The sequence below is a fragment of the Monopterus albus genome, unplaced genomic scaffold, assembly GCF_001952655.1.
Source record: "Monopterus albus unplaced genomic scaffold, M_albus_1.0 scaffold69.1, whole genome shotgun sequence".
Taxonomy (NCBI): Eukaryota; Metazoa; Chordata; class Actinopteri; order Synbranchiformes; family Synbranchidae; genus Monopterus; species Monopterus albus.
This window is the reverse complement of record NW_018127949.1, coordinates 670,240-690,554: the sequence shown is the minus strand read 5'-3', so window position 1 is coordinate 690,554 and position 20,315 is coordinate 670,240. Positions and strand designations below refer to the sequence as shown.

Below are 20,315 nucleotides of genomic sequence, written 5' to 3'. Positions count from 1 at the left end.
CGCAACCCACTGAACTCAACAAAGCAGTCAGTGTGGGATGGAAAAAGGAGAGGAAGTTACAAAAATGGTGTAAAAATCTGAATGACTCTTATGATTTGTGGCCTGGGAAAATAGAGCTATTTATTAAATTAAGTGCCGTGTAATTGTATTGTATAAATTATTCGAATACCTAGGCCTACATACATCATTATCATAATTTATTTGGGTATTCATTTTTACGGCGCTTTCCTAATGATAGCCTGATATGGAGGTCCTACTTCACCAGCCATGTCTTATGTCACAGTTCGGCATAAGCTCGCATGAGTAATATGCCAAAGCAGGCAAGATCGAGCCAGCTTTTGAATGAGTGAGGCAGGTGCATTTGCACGGAGCCTCATGAATAGTCGCTTCCCATTAGCCTTGCACGCTCTGAAGCGCGCATAAATAATAGCTGATAAAAAAGCGCACCTTGGGGCCTGTACCCCCTCTCTCCTCCGTCCCTTTCTTTCTTCCCTTCTCTTTCATTCTCAAGGGGATTGACGCTTTTTTTCTTTTCGCGGCACTGACAACTTATTTGTATGCAGCAGACTAATTATAAATAGGTCCGTTTTTTTATCAGCGTGTTTTATATAGGAGATAAAGATCTCTCATTTACACGACAAAAAATCTGACTATTTTGCTCTCATATCCTGTCTGTCCTGCATTTGTAATCCTGCGCCCTGCAGAACGAATCCGCTGGACTGGTGCCTTCCCATTGAGACGCAAGAGGCATAGACACAAGCCTGCACCGGAGCGCAACAATACGGGTTTCTATTATTAAAACAAACAAGGTAGAAAAGTATTTAAAAAAGAAACACAAAACGTAACAAGATTGCCTCTTAGCTCCTAGATTACATCTCGTGGATTTTGCCTAGAAGTTGCATGTGGAGGAGTGATAGGATTCGGCCGGGACAGAAGGAATGGGATACCCGGGCAGAGCAGTGAGAGGATGGACAGGATGGACAGGATGGACGCTCCTGGTCTGGGTCGCCGCTGTCAGCTTGGTTTTAGCAGACGGACGGAGAGTGAGGCAGCCTAGATGCCCCGCTGGATGTACCTGCACCAAAGATAATGCACTTTGTGAAAATGTCCGATCTGTGCCTCACACTTTCCCTTCCGACGTCGTTTCACTGTAAGTGGTCCTGTAGCTGAACAGACCCTCGATTTCAATGTGCCATTCAATTTATAGATGATAAATTGTAAGGAAAGCTTATGGAAGTATAGTGTCTCTGCCTTTCAGTATGTACCCAGGTCGCATCTTTACTTTCTGATAAAAGCTCCTTTTATGTTCACCATCTGTCCAGATCTTTTGTCAAGTCTGGATTTAATGAAATCACCGGAGGAAGCTTTGTTCACACGCCTGCCCTGCAACTGCTGTGAGTATCTGTCTGTTTAGCTATCTGCAAATCCGTGTTTAGTGCTTTATTTCATTAAACAATGAGGCAGTCTCCACAGAGGACTGGTATAGATATGCAGATTTAACGGGGGATTCTCTGTTGTCAGGATTATGCAATAGGCCACATGGCTACAGCAACTAACAGCAGGGGTTGGGGGATTCAGGAGCTGCGTGTGTACATGTAGGCTATATACAGTATATGTGTGCTGGGTAGGGATGTAGAGGCAGAGATAATAATGAACATGTTCTTAGGATAAAAATAATTCTGTTTATAGAAACAGTAACATCATAACTCAGTCACGCACCAAGTCTTTTGTTTACCTTTTGTATTATTTAATGTTTCCTGAGTCAGTTTGTTATTAATCCCAAAAATTAAATGTAATGAACACAATAATGCATCAGTAACAATATTGTTAAATGTGCTTTCCTTAAGTAGCATTTTGAATGCACAACTTTTACTTGTAACAGAGTATTTTTACACTATTGTACTATTTTACTTACTGTAAGTAAGGGATCTGAGTACTTCTTCCACCACTGACTGAACTGACCAAAGTAAATGTCTATCAGTTGATCTGGAGTATGTTAACCTCCAATAATGCACGACTTAATAAATGGGCCTTCTCTGTGGCCAACATTAGCAGATTGTGATGGTTGGTACAGTGTGCAGTAATGAAATGAGTTTCATTCAAAAGCTTTGATTTCTAGCATTTTGAAATGATACATCTCGATGTCTCATTTTGTTAATGAGATGTTAGATGTTTTGAAATATTGATGTGATTTTTGTTTAAAAGTTAATTTTATAATCGATTCACCCTATGGTAGCCAAATGGTTTCCAAACTGAATCCAAATGAAAAATCCTCATAATCCGGTTTTATGTGCAGATAAAGCAAGGTGCACAATAGTGCTGTTGGACATTATTTTTACACTACTGCTTTTGAAGGTGACTCAGAAACATGTGGAAGGCAGCAACCATTTCTCCCTTTCATTTATTTCAGGCAAAACATGTAGGAGTGAGCTGCCATTTCCCAGCTTCCTTCAGTTCATTCATTCCTTAAGATGCAGAATGAGTGTGTTGTCTGTTATAGTAATTCTCCATCCTCTTTTGGACTTAAACAACCTCCCCAAATCTTACAATTTCCTCTCAGCTAATTGTTTTTAAGATTAACTTAGGTCACTTTTGTATAAATGATATAGTTTTTGAAACACAAACAGTGACCAAATATTATATATTGAACAGCTATTATTTTCCTGTTTTTATTTGTTATTCACAGGTTGTTCACAGCAAACTCATTTGACCTCATTGATGAAGATGCGTTCCTAGGTTTACCACATCTTGAATATCTGTAAGTGTTTATCTTTAAAGCTCGCAATATTACACTGCCGTAATAGGAACTGGTACAGGAACAGAGCAGTGCATTGTAGTACAACAGTGTCCATCAACACTCAAAAATCAAGTAACTTTGGCATGTGTGCCTCTATACACACATATTTCACCCACACAGGATTTCTCATTGCCTTGTTTAGGATTTTTATCAGTCGATGAAGTGTTGTGAAGTATGTGCTTCTCAACCTAACTCTGCTCAGCATCAACAACAGCAGAAGTTTAATTAGAGTAACTGAAAATACCTGACCATTTATTCCAGTGTGAATGCAGCATGATACTTGATTATACAGTGTAACATGCAGAGCTAAGGTTTTCTGCACAAATCCTCCTTAACAATCTTTGATATGAAACTCTCATTGCCACAAATGGAAAAGATATGCACAAGGTTCCAGATTTTAGCTTTTACTGTAGTGTCACAATATTTTTCATATTTGTATGATATTACTTCCCTAATGTTAATCTATCAAAATGCTAATGATATTCTCCGCATTTACAGATTTATTGAAAATAACAAGATCGCATCGATATCCCCATATGCCTTCAGGGGCCTTAAAGCACTGATCCATCTGTAAGTATCTTTTCTGTGGTGGCCCTGTTGGAAAACTTTAATTAAATCTTTATTTTGCCTCTACTTATTTTGTTACTTCCATCTATGCATGTCCTGTATATCCTACAGTACTTCCTTCATTTATTCCTGTCCAAAGGAACTTCCTTCATGGTATTTCTTCTTCTTCCCTTTTTTCACAGTCACAGTCCATTTTCTCATTGTATCACTTTGTTACTGTTTGAAGTGCAACTCAGGCAGAAGTGTTGCTACCGGTAGTGTTGTCCAATTTTACTGGCTGAAGGTGTCGCCTGGATCAGTTTGCTGAAGGGCATATCATAGTGTCTGGGTGTTAAATTACCTTAGTGGACCAGCGGTCGACCACATTTAATGTCTCTGACTTTAACTTAGTTATTGGTAGTTTTTTTCCAATTTTTTTCACAAATGTGGCCCGTACTAACAGAAATTACAGAAAACATCCAATCAGTAGTTTGCTGTGTTTTTGTAAACATCATCTCACCTTCCTGTTCTGCAAAGCTTGCCAAAGCTAAAGACAGTTGAGAATATGAGTGACCTGCAGGTCAAGACTAAATATAACTGTACTATAACCTTAAGCCAAATGACATGTTTGAATCTAACTTTTTTTGAGTATATGCAGAGCAGTACAGCCAAATACTTGCATATTTGTGTTCTTCATCATGTATGAATTGATGTGTACAGAACAGTAGCTGACTTTTCGACTCTCCCACATCACGTTTTCACATTTAGAAAATACTGTACTCAGACATGGCTTAGGTGGCAGAGCTCTGATGATGAAGACAAAGAATCCCTTTAAAACTGCAAATATATGTTAGTTACAATATCACTGGTTCAGAGCATAACAGTGTGTATGAGACAAGGGAGTTAGGTAGGAAAGGTTACCCAGAATGTATCGTTTACAGGGGTGATGACCTGATTAATTGTTTTCCAGGGTAATCATAGTAGAACTGTAACTTTGCTGTTAATTTGAGGAACAGCTACAGCGGGAGTCTTGTTAATAGACCAGACCATAATAACTGATGGGTCAGTTATTATATTACTACATTATGATGATATGATGGGATAAAGTGCAGCTTTACACTAAATTTAAAAAAAGATTTAAACAAAAATGATGCATTATAAGTGGGCACTTTGGATGCATTATACATAGTACAAATATTAACATTAAAGGGCACAGGCATGAGTCCTGCTGGAATCCTATCCATCTGTTTGGAGAATGCATTCTTGCACAAACTCGCAGTAAAATGGCCTCTCTCCCTGGAAAATGAACTCTCAAATGAATAATGCAACATTCATGAATTACGCTGACATTTCATTTGATCTCTTTTTCTTTTTTGGAGTTCAGTCTCTCACTCACAAATGAAATGTCTCTTTAGGGCCTGTTTTTGTCAGTTTGTCTTAACTGGTTGTCAAAGATTCAATATCATCCCCTTGAAAGCACTGACCTTTGTTCAAGTTGGTTAAAACCATTGTTCTGTGACTAGTATTAACAGAATAATATATTACCCTGTGCATCTTGTTGTACTGTGGTTTGGTGTATAAAGAATAGCATGTCACTCTTTTTCAACAAGTGGTATTCCCTCCCTCTAATCAGCACAATAGCCCTCTCTTAATTAATTAAGTGTTAATCATTTTATTCCTATTTCACTGCTCAGCCTTTCAAACAGTGTTAAATAACTGTTCTGCATCACAGGACCACAGGATTATTGTCAGGGGATTCAGGCTTTGACTTGTTTGTCCTTTCGGTGTGGTTGCTTTTAATTTTGTTGCTACATGAATTTATTTATTCTGCTGACTATTTCTAATGCACACTGTATGTGTGTTGTTCTCTCTCTCTCTTTGTTGATTAGGAGTCTGGCTTACAACAACCTTGAGATGCTGCCCAAAGAGGTTTTCAAGGGCATGGATGCTTTGACCAAAGTGTGAGTGCAATCAGAGAAAGGATTTGTGGCACATGTTGAGTGAAATCTTCCATTTTATGTTAAACTGTGGGATTAAATAGAGTAATATTGTGAAGTCATGGTGCTAAAAAGGAAAAGTGAATGTTATTTAAATTGATTAAAGTCCCTTGAGATGTCCTATCTGTTTAAGGGGGTCCTCAAAAAGACAATAAACATAATAACATAAATACATTCAAGTAATAAAAAGTACGTAAGCAGAGCTGAAAGCCTGTCTCCCAAAATCTTTAGATATATGCGTTCTGTCCGTGCATGTAGGGATCTACGGGGCAACAACCTCATATGTGACTGCAAGCTGAAGTGGCTGGTGGAGTGGATGCACCACACTAACGCCACCCTGGATGAGATCTACTGCAGTGGTCCACCCATTCACCAGGGGAAAAGAATAAATGGCCTGCTGCCACACTCTTTTGACTGCATCACTGCAGGTATCATCTTCCTGTGTCTGTCCCCTTGTTACAGAGGAATGACATCAACAATAGCTCTCTGTCCCTGTCTGGCTGCCTCACCCTTTCTCTCTCATGCCTCCTTCTTGACCATATCAACAATTTCAGTGCTGAAAATAAAACTACTGGTGCTGAAATATGTGCTCTTCTTATCTTTGTATGGAAGAATTCATCAATGTGAAAGAATATTTCAAAGATAAAGGGCAGAGGTCACTGTCATGTACTTTTCAGAATTTGCCTCCTATCAGTCACTGAAGTTCGAGTCAATGTCGGTGGATGCCTTCACCTTTGGTATAGATCAATATGTTGTGTTTGCCCAACCATTTGCTGGGACATGCAGTTTCCTGGAATGGGATCATGTTGAGATGACCTTCAGAAGCTATGACACCATTGAAAGTGAGTTCATAAACAGGCATAGAGCAGCACCACTGTTATGGAGGAATCCTGTGTAACGTAATATATTATCAATAGTCTTTCTCCTGGGTTATTGTCCTCTCTATTTGTTTAACATTTAGGCACCTCCACTGTGGTCTGTAAGCCCATGGTGATCAACAACCACCTCTTTGTCATTGTGGCCCAATTGTTTGGGGGCTCACACATTTACAAACGTGATGCCTCTGCTAACAAGTTCATCAAGATCCAGGACATTGACATCTTGAAGATTCGTAAACCCAATGACATTGAGACCTTCATGATCAATGGAGAGTCTTTCTTTGTCATCGCTGACAGCTCTAAGGTTGGCTGTTTTCTCTTAAATAATCAGAGTATGTTGTTTGAAAACCGGTGGTCTTAGCTGTCATCCTACATTTTGTTCTTCCCCTAGGCTGGCTCAACAACAGTGTATAAATGGAATGGCAATGGCTTTTACTCCCACCAGTCACTCCACCCATGGTACCGAGACACAGATGTAGAATATCTGGAGATCTCCAACAAACCCCACCTGATCTTGTCCAGCAGCTCCCAGAGGCCAGTTGTGTATCAGTGGAACAGGAGCCAGAAAGAATTTGACCGTAGGACAGACATACCAGAGATGGAAGATGTCTTCTCTGTCAAACACTTCTGGGTCAAAGGTGGGAGCTGTAACTTGTATTGAAGTGTATGTGCACACACACACACACAAGCACTTTCTAGCTATATACTACTACAGTATCAGCTAGATGGAGCTACCTTGTCCGTGGAGCAGTGCTCAGTTTTTAATGCAAAGGGGATCAGGTGGTCTGGTGTGGGTCACCTGATTTACATTGTACTTTGATCCAGGGTGTGCTTAATTTAATAAACATGTTTATGACATACCTAACTGTAATTTATTACCCTGTAGTTCATTGCTCAGCATGTCTTAGGTATTCATTTTGAAGGTGGTAGAAGTGCCACTGCCATAAAACCTGCCCATAAATCATAAAACCACTGTGTAATATTCAATGCCTTTTTTCTAGTAGTGACTTTGTGAAATAATTGTTGATAACAAGCTATGAAATATTTTGAATTACTTAATCTGTTTTTCTGAGCTTTCCTATTTGAGATTCCGATTTAGCAGCTGAATGTGTAAGCTAAACAGCCCCCTTGAATCTTTGTCCTTTTCAAAAGGTGATCTGTTTATATGCTTGACAAGATTCATCGGGGACTCCAAGGTGATGCGCTGGGATGGTGCCATGTTCAGAGAAGTGCAGACATTTCCTTCCCGTGGCTCTATGGTGTTCCAGCCCGTCTCCATCGGCAACTGGCAATATGCCATCTTGGGCAGCGATTATTCACTGACGCAGGTCCACCAATGGGACACCAAGAGGGGCCAGTTTGTCCCATCTCAGGAGCTGAATATCCAGGCACCTCGAGCATTTTCTCTGGTTTATATCGACAACCGGGTGTTTTTGCTCGCATCCAGCTTCAAGGGCAAAACTCAGATTTATGAACACCTCATGATCGACTTGAGTAATTAAACCTATCATCAATTCAGGACAAATTCTATACCATCCTTCTTTGTTCTGTGATTTTGTTACTTGTCAGTCCTAGTAGAATCCACCATCAATTCCCACCTATAGGTTTAAACAAAACTTTCAAACAGAAGCTCAGACTATCTAAAGATATGTTTCATATTCAGGAGCTTTAGGTTAGGCTGAGATAAAATGTTTGAATTTCTTTCATTACTTATTGAGCTTATTTTGAGAGGTCTGACATAATTTCTATGACAATGAAAATATGTTATGCACATTCCCTTATGCCTAATGTTTGGCAACCTGCTGCAGCGAGTTTGTTTTGGTAAACACTTGAATATCCTCTTGACTCAAAAATGCAAATGACCACCATATAGAGAAAACATACTGTGAAAGCTCTGCTCTTGTTGGTTTTTCATCTCTAAACTTTTTATATCTCTTGCAGGAATCTGATAGGAAAGATTTGCTGATTACATGCTTGTAATAGCAGCTAAATGGTGAAATATGTCTAGAGAAAAGATGGAAAAATGTGTCCAGCATGACATCTGTAGGTGCCCCCAGAAAAATATGAACACAAGAGACTTTTTTAAAGAATTTAAATCTTTAATTAAAGCATTTCAGGAAAATTATGTTCAGAGTAAAATAGATCACTGAGCGCGGGACCTTTTTTAAACTAGTGTCTAATCCACATGTAATGATTAAGCAGTAACACAGTAGTTTGCAATGTTAGGGGTAGTTTGGTACTAAAATACAAGAGCTTGAAGTTAATACTTGCTTCCAACCAAATGAGGGTCAAAATTGGACAACTTGCTGAGAATTATGTAAATTCTTCTAGTGCAGTTTGGCGACTATTCACCCTGTGTTCCATCAGTCTTTTGTAATTATAAAGAAGTGACCCTTTAGTGAATCCACTAAACACTGTCAGAAACTGGGGAAAATCTGTCTCTGTTCTGTCTACTCTGTTTAGCAAGACTGTATATAGACACTCATAATGTTGAATCCTGATGAATGACTTGTTAGAAGCATCCCACTGTGTCACCCAGCTCTCTTTTTCACTGCACTCTTGCCCCATTTCTCCCTCGCTGACAAAACCATTGTTTTCTCTGCAACTAAAAGCCAACTGCTGTGCAGCACCTACTACCTGCGCTTTCACACATGGTTGGTTATTCTGACACAAAAGAGACTGAATATCGATAACAGCTTCACTGACCACAACTTGCCAAATGTATTGTTTACGCTTTTACAGTATTGTGTAAAGTAATATATAATGCTTTTGTATGTAGAAGGGGCCACACTCATTGTTTTATTTTTCCTAAATATAGAATTTAGCATAGATATTTTAAAAATTAGGAATACCTTAACTGCTGTGTAATGTACTTCTGAAAAACAATATAGGCTTACTTGTGTCAATCTAATCTAGTTAGCTAAGGATCAAGGGTATTAGCTACTCCTTTGTCATCTTGCTCATTGTATTTTATGTACAGTAGTAATAAAATAGTAAAATGTTTGATCAGAGATGCAGTCCTTTTATTGCTGTTGTTTATTCACAAGTAAAATAATGTTTTCCCATTTTTCACATATTCTTTGGAGTTGGACTCCAGGATCATTTATTATATCTTTATTTCTTAGAACATATCTAACTGTATGGAGTTTGGATTCAGATTTGTATCTTTAAGAACTGTTCTTCTTGAGCTGATAGTGAAAGTGTGTTGCTAATAGAGTACAGTGCACTAAAATATATTGTGAGTTATGGTTCAAATACAAATGTTTGTTAATGTTTTAGTTGCTTAGCGGTTTGTTTGTGTTCAATTCTGCCCCTTAGTGGACAAAGTAAGCACCTCATGCCAGTTTGTACCTTACAACCAAGGTTAACCATTAACTTTGTCTTCTCAGTCACTCAGGGTACCGAAGAAGGCGGGCAGTGTTGTATCCAAGGCATGCTGCTGTTCAACCGTCACTTTTACCATGGGCAGCTCTAACCGGTGTACAGGCGAGCTTCGGTCTTTATCCGTAGAGGACGACATTACTGTAGTGTTTCACAAAGTTGACAGCCATGGGAGAAACAGCGGCGACGACCACGACAAGTGTGGCGATGATGAACGGACAACAGAGAAGGTTCGCTTGCAAAGTTTCTGTCGTGTGTCGTGCAGTTCCGATGATGATGATGGGGAGAAGGAGAAAGCGAGAGGAAGCAGAAATTTACCGGAAGGCAGTGAGAAGAAAACGCTGTGTCTACCGGCGTTTTGTGTCAGAACCAAGCCCGAACCAGGAGGGGGTGGCGCACCTCAAGGTAGAAGAGCTCACGCACTTAGTTAATTCAACACATTGGGAACGAAGTAATACCTGTCCTGGCCTTGTATCAGTGTCGGCTGCTCTGAACTTTATACGTTATACAAACGTGTGACGTCATGGATCAGTAATAATAGTGTAAATATCACGTGTATGCCGTCATCTTAAGCATAGAGTTAGCATGGAAGGATGTCGCAGTTAAAGTCACCTTGTAGATTTTTATAAAGTTTAAAAGCTTTTTTCTTTTCTGTTTAAATATTGTTCAATTTCATAGTATGATTTCCATAATTTTCACCAAAGCACACTGCCCGGATGACTTGTGCAATGCAAAGTAACTTTTTAATGTAAGGATAAGTAAAGGTTTATTCATTCAGAATAAAATGTTTGCATTGATGTTGGATGGCGATATAAAGATTCATCGTTTTCCACAGCATAATTCCCAGTTACAAGGTTTATACTGAATATATCGACATCTAAAATGAAATAACCTTAGAAAAAATCAACGGGACTAGATTTCTAGATCGAAGACGTTTCACCTCTCATCCAAGAGGCTTCATCAGTTCTGACTGACTGGTGTTGAGCCGGAGATATTTATCCCCATCAGTGGTGTTTCAGTTCTTAGAAGGCCAACAATGTCCCTTAACGACTGAGTCCTTACAGCCCAGTATCGGTGAGAGTCGTTAGCTGTCTTTGAATCCTCCCCTGTCGACCGACGCCTATTGTTCTGGTGGGCATGTTTGGGCAGAGATCTCAAAACAGGATTGTAGATGGAAGACAAGTTGTGTCTTAGTCCACCACCCCTATTTAGTGAGGGGTGTTCTATTTGGACAAAAATAGCTTCCTTAACTCCTCTCTCAAACCAGCGATGTTCTCTGGAGAGGATCTGGACCTCACTGTCCTCAGAAGAATGTCCTTTGTCCTTCAGGTGGACTATGACCTGGATGACTGAGAATTTGCACAGACATCGACAACTAAACTTGTAGCCTAAGATTTGATAAAGGTTTTCTGCTGTAATACAGGTCATCCATATACAGGATGGATGACTGTGCACTTTTACAGTACAGGGGCCAGCATAGGGGTTTTGCATATTGCACTTATAAATTAGACATTGTTTCTAATTTTAGTCCAGACTTCTCATTTTTTATGGTTGTAATGTTGATCAAATATGTTATGCTGCAGTTTCAAAGAGGTGTGAAACTACAGAAGGGTTTTCCCATTGAGGAAATTTTTTTTTGTTTAAGTTTGAAGTGTACAAGGAAGTGAGACGTGTATTCTTAATGTCTCTGTATAGCAGTTTTGTAATTTGTACCTGCTTTAATCTTGTCTAAGTTAACGATTTCAAGCAAGTTGTAATTAAAAAGTAACAGAAGTGGTTGTAATATTATCCTACTAATTCAGTAACAAAACACTGTATTTCTGCCTGTGTCTAGTTGGAATAATAGTGAAACTAAGAATGCAAAAAATCACAATATGCTGGATCTGATCGCACTCTACCAATATGACAACTTAATAGTTAGTGGGAATGAACATCCAGGTTAGAAATGGAATGGTAAGTACTGTAGACAAAGCATTGGACAACTATAAAGAAGGATGCCTGAGTGGTGTCAGGTTGAAATTTAATCTACGTAAGCCTACTAGTTTATTGTTCCACAGGCAGGGCGTGTACACAAGACACCACTGTCTTTTGCAGATCTTTTGCTTGTGGCTTGTGCAACCAATGTTTTATCCAGGCCACATAGCGTTCAATAACATGCTCTTAGCGTCACTACTTCACCTTGCAGTTACTGTATCAACATAAGCTGGGCAAACTAGGCACTTGTAGAACAGTGATACCCCTCTCATCTTGCTCTCCACATGTACCCCTAGGCCCCCTTCACTCCCTATTCTTTGACTTCTCTTTATCTTTATCTTTTTTTTTTTACAGGCACAGAGAAACCAAAGAGTTGTCCAGGTCTTGGTCTGTTCTATGCTTTCCTGTCCACAGTTGTGTTCTCCATCATTCACCTGTTGGTGAAAACCATCCAGGAGATCCACGCCATAGAGATCAGTGCCATACGATGCTTCTTCCAGATGCTTTTTGTGCTGCCATTACTCATCTACCACAAGTAAGCATGATGGAAAAACTCGAACATTTAGATTTCCACAGTTAGCAGTTTACTTTACTCCTAGATTTACACTTTACACTTAGTGAATATGACATAATAAGGGCTCTAGTCACACTCCTAAACAGTCATTATTGAAACCAGCATTGTATTTGTTGTGATGAGAATTGCTTAAACTCAGTGATGCAGCGTACATTCCCACCAGTGACTAAGCTTTGCAGATTCCTGTCTTTGTGTCCATGCCTTGCCACACACTTTGCTGGCAGATATTCTGGTTTAACATACAGTCACTGCTCAAACAAGTATAAGCTGTTAAAGTGCTGTTAAAGACATCCCTCTGCCATGAAAAATAACCCACTTCAGTCCACTTTTGGGAAGTATTAGAATAATGGCTTCCCATATGAAGTTATGTTTTAATATACCCACAAATGTTATTATAAAGTACCAGACTTTGTTTTAAACGAAATCAATGCATAATCGCATGTGTCTCATGTCATTTTCACATAAAAACGCTGATAAAATCTGCAATTAGCTTTCCATCTGTCACAATAACATGACCTCCGCCAAACAAAATCAAGAAACACAGACTATCCAAATAACACAAACACTAAAAGAAAGTAAAATGTATAAAGGGAAAATATAACTTCTAATAATCAATAACAATTTAGTTTACTCTGTGTTTTTATTTCAACAGTTTGTTATGATTAGCTTAGCATTGGAAAATAAAAAATTTGATTCATGCTGTGACTTTGAGAATTGAAATTAATCTGAATTTCCAAAGACCACCAGTACTTCTTTTCATTCACCCAACTATTCATGCTTCCACCCATTCATCGTCTACATTATTCTGTGCTTTTACATTAATGAATCACCAAAATATCTGCTTCACCTCATCTCTTTTCACCCCCATGTATACATCAATCCATTTATCACTGTCATTTCCACATTACCCACATGTAAATCCATCCAACCATCCAATCATTTGTCATCTAGAGCACCTCATAGTGCACTTCACTGCTCATCTTTGCTCCTTCATCACTCTCCAAGATTCAGTTTCTTACTTCTCTGTCAGTCAGTTTAGTCATCCATCCATCCAGTCATCCGTCATCCTCATATCTCTGCTCCTCCAGGACAGGTTTCCTAGGTCCCAGAGATAAACGTATATATCTGGTGCTTCGGGGTTTATTTGGTTCCAGTGGTATGATCCTGCTCTTCTATGCCATTCAGCAGATGCCGCTAGCAGATGCCACTGTCATCATGTTCAGGTGAGAGCTAATAGGGACTTACTTGACTGCGGATTTGTGGAGATTATACTAACCCTCCAAACAGATTCTATCCTCTATGAAGTCTGTGGCTTCTGTTAATCTCCCTCTCATTCTGATTCTTTCCTTTTCCTCATCTCTTTACTGCATTTTCTGGCATTTTCTATATTCCTATTAATTATCTCTCTCTACCGTATTCTTTGTCAATTTACTAAAGATCTGGGAAAACAGATTCAACCGATGCTGTTTATGTCATGTGAGGCAAATCTGTTGAGACAATAATCGACATTTCTCACAGCTTTCTTCTATGTTTCATTTATTTAACTGTATCCCCACATGTATTACTTTTTCATATGCTCTCATGTTTATCACCCTTCTCTCTTTATGAAAACCTTTATTTTATTGTCCGTTGACCTCTCAGTAATCCAGTCTTTACCTCACTCCTGGCCTGGGTGTTCCTGAAGGAGAGATGTACGATCTGGGACTGTGTCTTCACCGTTTTCACCCTCACTGGAGTCATCCTCATTGCCCGACCACAGTTCCTCTTTGGCGACCATCTCCGTGGCATCGAGGGCAACTACACTAACCATATGAAGGGGACTATCGCTGCCTTTGCAGGTGATACATTTAATAGTTACAGCACAAAACAGCGCATAACTGCAAGTGATGGACAGTGGTTAGTTTCATAATCTGTATGCGTTATTTGTGAAGCTGTCCACTAAACATCCAAGTGCTGGGCAAAGAAAGGCCATTATGTTCAACGCCGCTGTTCTTTGCCACTGCTGAAGCCATAGCAGCATGTACCTCCCCGATTTTCTGTCAGGCTCAAGTAACTTCTACGTTGTGACCCTGTAAACTGACCCCTAAATACAATAACTTCCTTAAAATGTGTTAGAATTACATTTTTTGGCATTGATAGAATCAGATGCTATGATGATGCTAGGATTGTTGTAGCGAAGACTAGAAAAATAGGAGGTATTCATAGATCATTTTATAAGGTTAAGGCTGTCAGCGGCATTAGTATAAATAAATGGTCATTAAGGTTACAAGAAAAAACCCACTCATCTCATCTCCTATATTATTAGTCATCTATTTATTTTAATTTTTCTTCTTATTGCTGTTTATTCATAGGAGCGATTGCTTCTTCTTGTACATTTGTTGTCCTTCGCAAGAGAGTCCATCATCGCTGTTTCCGTCCTTGGGGAATGGAAAATCCCGTCCTGCGGCCGTGATCGCTGGATGCTGATGTTGATAGCTGCCCTGGGTGTTGCCGGACAGAGCTTTCTCACAAAGGCCCTGCAGAACGAGAAGGCTGGAGCTGTGTCCCTGGTGAGGACTGGGGACGTGGTGCTGGCGTTCCTCTTTCAGTATATTTTCTTTAACCATGCACCAACCTTGTGGAGCCTCGGAGGGGCTCTGTGCATAGTGGTGAGCACCAGCGGAGTAGCACTTAGGAAATGGCATGGCAGCTCTTGCAAGAGCCGCAACATAGAGAAATAAATATTACTATTTATTATTTTTTCATTATTATATGTAATTGATTTATTTAGTATTTTACTTGTTTGTTTTTTATACATGCAAACCTGCATGTTAGTTTAAGCTCTTCTGAGAGCTAATCTAGAAGGATAATCAGCTAAGGCTCAGTAATGAGCTTGTGATAATTCCAAACTGAATTCTCTACATCCATATATGTTGATTTCTACCCTAAACTGTATCCTGCTCCCCGGAGCCTCTGTAACTAACTAGCTAACTAACTGCTTAATCAGTAGAGAAGTGTGTATATCAAAATGCCACTGAAAGGTGAACTTTACCACAGCAAAGCAGTTTGATGAAAGATATCCTCAGTACCATTTTCCTTTCTGAATGAAATACTGTAGCCAAAGAGAGAAGTTTACTGAACCAGGACCTTTAATACCGTGTCACATAACTTCACACAAATTATTGTGGCACAGTATGCACTAGACACTATCAAATACATATCTACAAAAATATGTCATATACTGTATCTGTGGTGCTGACGATACAACTATGCTCACTCTGTCATCCAAAAAATGTTAATTATAAAGACATTGCAAATACTTGAGTCAATGAAAAGAGACATAGGTGGCGATATACAATCACAAAATTGCGTAACAAAGTTGATACTTAAAAACAGGGTCATGCTGTAGAATCTCAGGTATTTCAATTACACCTAAAACCAACCTGATGAACTCATCCATTAAAAATTCATTCCATTGTGATATATACATTTTTATTAGATTTTTCTTGTTAACCTAGTCTTTTCTAATTAAATATAATTATCAAATATTTATTATGGTTCAATCCACGGTTAATAGTTTTTTAACAGTTTCTATTTGAAGTGCCTTAAGAAGGGACCTTAACCTCCACCATCCCTCAGTGGAGCTTCCCAGTAACCAGCAGCTTCTACTGGGAAGCTTTCAGGTGTGACTGTGCATATGAATATAAATAGGAAGTAGTCAAATAATGATCTTTAAAATGTTCGTATAAAAAAATCAAAGCTGCTGTCTAACAGCAAGAAGCATCTAAAACAACCCTTATACCTATGAGTGCTAGCCACGTTGTGTACATATCTGACTGCTGTGCACTTACCTGACTGCCAGCTACGTTGTGCACTTCTCTGACTGGCCGCTCTCTTGCCTACTCACCTGCCCATCCTGGTCCTCTGATCCTCCTGGTTCATGCCTATTCACCTGTCTGTCCTGGTCCTTTCAGCCTCCACTGCTCAACCCTGGTTGGACCACATCAACCCCACTGACTTTGTCTTCCTCCATCTGCTTATTTTCTGTAATAAAGGCTCTTTTTACCATCACTTTGAGTTTGCACCCTGAGTCTTCATTTTCTCTATCTACACTAACCCTACCAGTTTCCTCTCTCTACCCGCTCACACCAGAGATTTTTGTGAGTTGGCAATAAACACATCGTATTCAACTGGTCATGCCAGCAAAGCTCAGTTTTTACAATAAAAAGTTGAAATGAACCCTTCTGATTTGAATATGCATTATTGTAGGTTTACTGTATATGTGCACATATACAGACTGAAATATCTAGACTGAATAATTTTCCTGAAATTCTTTCCCTCTGCCATCAGACTCCCAAACAGTCACTGTTGTTATTGCACATGCTGCTCCCATGTAGCATACATTCTCTTATTATATTCTTATATATTTTTATATACAGACTGAAATATCTAGACTGAATAATTTTCCTGAAATTCTTTCCCTCTGCCATCAGACTCCCAAACAGGTGACAGGAGTTCCAGGAGAGTTACCAGGAAATACGTCATGTAATTCCGCCTGTACTGTTTACATACTCAGTTTGCACATGCATAATTGCACAGTCACTATTGTTATTGCACATGCTGCTCCCATGTAGCATATATTCTCTTATTATATTCTTATATATTTTTATTATATCTCTTCATTTGCTGCTTTAAAGTGCCTCAGATTTTGTGTTATTTATTTATCTACTTTGACAGAAAAATAATCAAGCACATCATTATGACTGAGGTCCACCTCCGTGAGATTAGAGGAGGGTGAGCTGAGGACTGAGGATACCAAATGTTTACAGGATTCCTCAGAAAGTTCACACCAAATCAAGCTGTCAAAATGGTGGTAAAATTTAGAAACATTTACCACAAATAGTGGGTGGTGCAAGCTTTTGTATATTTAACTTTTACAGTATACTCTATAGGGGCAGCACGGTGGCACAGTGGTTCATACATAGCTGAATGTGAGTATGTAAGAACTAACACACCTCCAGCAGGACATCAAGGCAAACAGCCCTTTAATTCTACCATCCTGTTGGCTGGAAAACCACTTATGCCTTGTAAACATCACAAAATCTGATTACAGTTGCTCATGCTTCATGTTGTAGCCTTCTTTGGCCCAATTAGTCAAACACATGCAGACATGCCTGAAGCTCAAATGAAACCTTTCTGGGGGCATCATTTAGGTTACCCGGGTGGGACTTAGTATAAACATTGTTCCTCTGCAGTTTAAGCAAGACAAATAATCACATGATCATGTTTGCAAAATTAATCACTCTTAAAGTACTTACAAAGTTGTTCTGGAGACTTTGACTGCCTGCGACATTTCCAGAAGAACCTTCTTTGATTTCAGGCACTTTTTAAGGTGTCTCAGGGGCATCTTTGCACAGCCTGCACCTGGGGTCCTGTCTGGTATGATAGGTCGGGGGTTCGAACCATGGTCAGGGCATGGTCAATATCCTGCCTGGGTCCTTAGGCAAGACCCTTAATACTATCTGCCTACCTCATCCGTAATGAGCGTTGGAAAAATAATGGAAAAATAAGAGTCACACCGGCTCGGATGTCGCCCGGGTCAACAAGGTCCGCGTCAGGTGTTGAGGGACCGGGGCAACCTGATGTGATGTGGGCTACTGGGACAAGACATTCATGGACAAGAGAGGAGATATATATATATATATACAGTGGTGTGAAAAAGTGTTTGCCCCCTTACTGATTTCTTATCTTTTTGCATGTTTGTCACACTGTAATGTTTCAGATCGTCAAACAAATTTATATATTAGTCAAAGATAACACAAGTAAACACATCATGCAGTTTTTAAATGAAGGTTTTTATTATTAAGGGAAAACAAAATCCAAAACTATAGAGCCCTGTGTGAACAAGTGTTTGCCCCCCTGTCAAAACACTGGTTTATCGCCCCTGAGTTCAATTTCTCTAGCCACACCCAGGCCTGATTACTGCCACACCTGTTCGCAATCAAGAAATCACTTAAATAGGACCTGCCTGACAAAGTGAAGTAGACCAAAAGATCCTCAAAAGCTAGACATCATGCCGAGATCCAAAGAAATTCAAAAACAAATGAGAAAGAGAATAATGGAGCTCTATCAGTCCGGAAAAGGTTATAAAGCCATTTCTAAAGCTTTGGGACTGCAGCGAACCACAGTGAGAGCCATTATCCACAAATGGCGAAAACATGGAACAGTGGAGAACCTTCCCAGGAGTGGCCAGCCGACCAAAATTACCCCAAGAGCGCAGCGACAACTCATCCAAGAGGTCACAAAAGACCCCACAACAACATCCAAAGAACTGCAGGCCTCACTTGCCTCAGTTAAGGTGAGTATTCATGACTCCACCATAAGAAAGAGACTGGGCAAAAATGGTTTGCATGGCAGAGTTCCAAGACGAAAACCACTGCTGAGCAAAAAGAACATAAAGGCTCGTCTCAGTTTTGCCAGAAAACATCTTGATGATCCCCAAGACTTTTGGGATAATACTCTGTGGACAGACGAGACAAAAGTTGAACTTTTTGGAAGGTGTGTGTCCCATTATGTGTGGCGTAAAAGTAACACCGCATTTCAGAAAAAGAACATCATACCAACAGTAAAATATGGTGGTGGTAGTGTGATGGTCTGGGGCTGTTTTGCTGCTTCAGGCCCTGGAAGACTTGCTGTGATAAATGGAACCATGAATTCTGCTGTGTACCAAAATATCCTGAAGGAGAATGTCCGGCCATCCGTTTGTGACCTCAAGCTGAAGCGAACTTGGGTTCTGCAGCAGGACAATGATCCAAAGCACACCAGCAAGTCCACTTCTGAATGGCTGAAGAAAAACAAAATGAAGACTTTGGAGTGGCCTAGTCAAAGTCCTGACCTGAATCCAATTGAGATGCTGTGGCATGACCTTAAAAAGGCAGTTCATGCCCGAAAACCCTCCAATGTGGCTGACTTACAACAATTCTGCAAAGATGAGTGGGCCAAAATTCCTCCACAGCGCTGTAAAAGACTCATGGCAAGTTATCGAAAACGCTTGATTGCAGTTGTTGCTGCTAAGGGTGGCCCAACCAGTTATTAGGTTTAGGGGGCAAACACTTATTCACACAGGGCTTTGTAGTTTGATATATATATATATATATATATATATATATTTATTTGTTTCCTTCTCAATGGCCAACTGAAAACAGGTTTTTGGAATATTTTATTAATGTATTAAAAATAAAAGACTGAAATATACCATTTATACAAGTTTTCAAACCCTTTGTGACACTTGTAATAGAAGTCTAGTGCATCCGACTCCTATCAATAGTTGCTGAGATGCTTCTACAGATTATTTAAGGTCCGCCAACTAAATTTACTGGATATATTTAGGTCTCAAAGTTGATAGTGTGTGTCAGAGTAAAAACAAAGTCATGAGGTTGAGAGAATTGTACATAGACCTGTGAGACAGGATTGTGTCAAGACACAGATGTGGTGGAGGAGACAAAAACATCTCTGCAGCATTGAAAGGGCCCAAGAGCACGGGAGCCTCCATTATTCTCAACTGGCTGAGATGTGGAACCACTGACAGTCTTCATAGATCTGATTGCCAGACTGAGGATGACTGTCAGGGATGAAGGACTTTGGTCAGACAGGTGACCAAGAACCCACAGGTCCCTATGAATGATCCAGAGCTCCTTTCTGTGGATGGGAGAACCTTATAGAAGGACAACCATCAGATCAGCACTCCATCAGTCAGGCTTCTATGGTAAAGTGGCCAGATGGAATCCAGTCCTCACTAAAAGGCTCAACAGCCTGCTGGGAGTTTGCCAAAAGGCATCTGAAGGACTCTGACCATGAGAAGCAAAATCCTCTGCAGGTGAATGGCATGATAACTGATTACGGTGGCAGAACAGCAGGGAGAGACAGGGTAAACGCAAACGCAAACACAAATGCCAGAAGCCAAGCTGAATTGTAATAGGTTGACCTTGAACATTTCTGCCATGAAGAATGGAAGAAACATCCAGAAGAAAGGTGCTGAGCTTGCTGCTTCATTCTCATGAAGACTTGAGGCTGTTGTTACTGCCAAAGGTGCTTTAACCAAGTGAAGGGTCTGAAAACTTGCCATAGCCACTGTACATATACAGGTGCAGCTCAATAAATTAGAATATCGTGGAAAAGTCCAGTTATTT

The 20,315-nt window shown here is 39.8% G+C and overlaps 2 protein-coding genes across 2 annotated transcripts; both read left to right on the top strand.

Moving 5' to 3' along the window:
* The first annotated feature begins 421 nt into the window (after window positions 1–421).
* Window positions 422–8,044, top strand: lgi1b (leucine-rich, glioma inactivated 1b). Its single transcript, XM_020605317.1, has 11 exons — window positions 422–581; window positions 705–1,150; window positions 1,323–1,394; window positions 2,687–2,758; window positions 3,296–3,367; window positions 5,233–5,304; window positions 5,599–5,768; window positions 6,018–6,182; window positions 6,302–6,522; window positions 6,610–6,856; window positions 7,371–8,044. The coding sequence occupies exons 2-11, from the start codon at window positions 939–941 to the stop codon at window positions 7,718–7,720; spliced, it is 1,653 nt and encodes a 550-aa protein (XP_020460973.1). The 5' UTR covers window positions 422–581; window positions 705–938; the 3' UTR covers window positions 7,721–8,044.
* Window positions 8,045–9,550: 1,506 nt separating this feature from the next.
* On the top strand, window positions 9,551–14,882 carry slc35g1 (solute carrier family 35 member G1). The gene is given in 6 exon segments (XM_020605318.1): window positions 9,551–10,004; window positions 11,928–12,108; window positions 13,236–13,370; window positions 13,789–13,985; window positions 14,499–14,538; window positions 14,540–14,882. Coding segments are annotated over 6 exon segments (1,206 nt in total). The 5' UTR covers window positions 9,551–9,679; the 3' UTR covers window positions 14,868–14,882.
* Window positions 14,883–20,315: the final 5,433 nt, after the last annotated feature.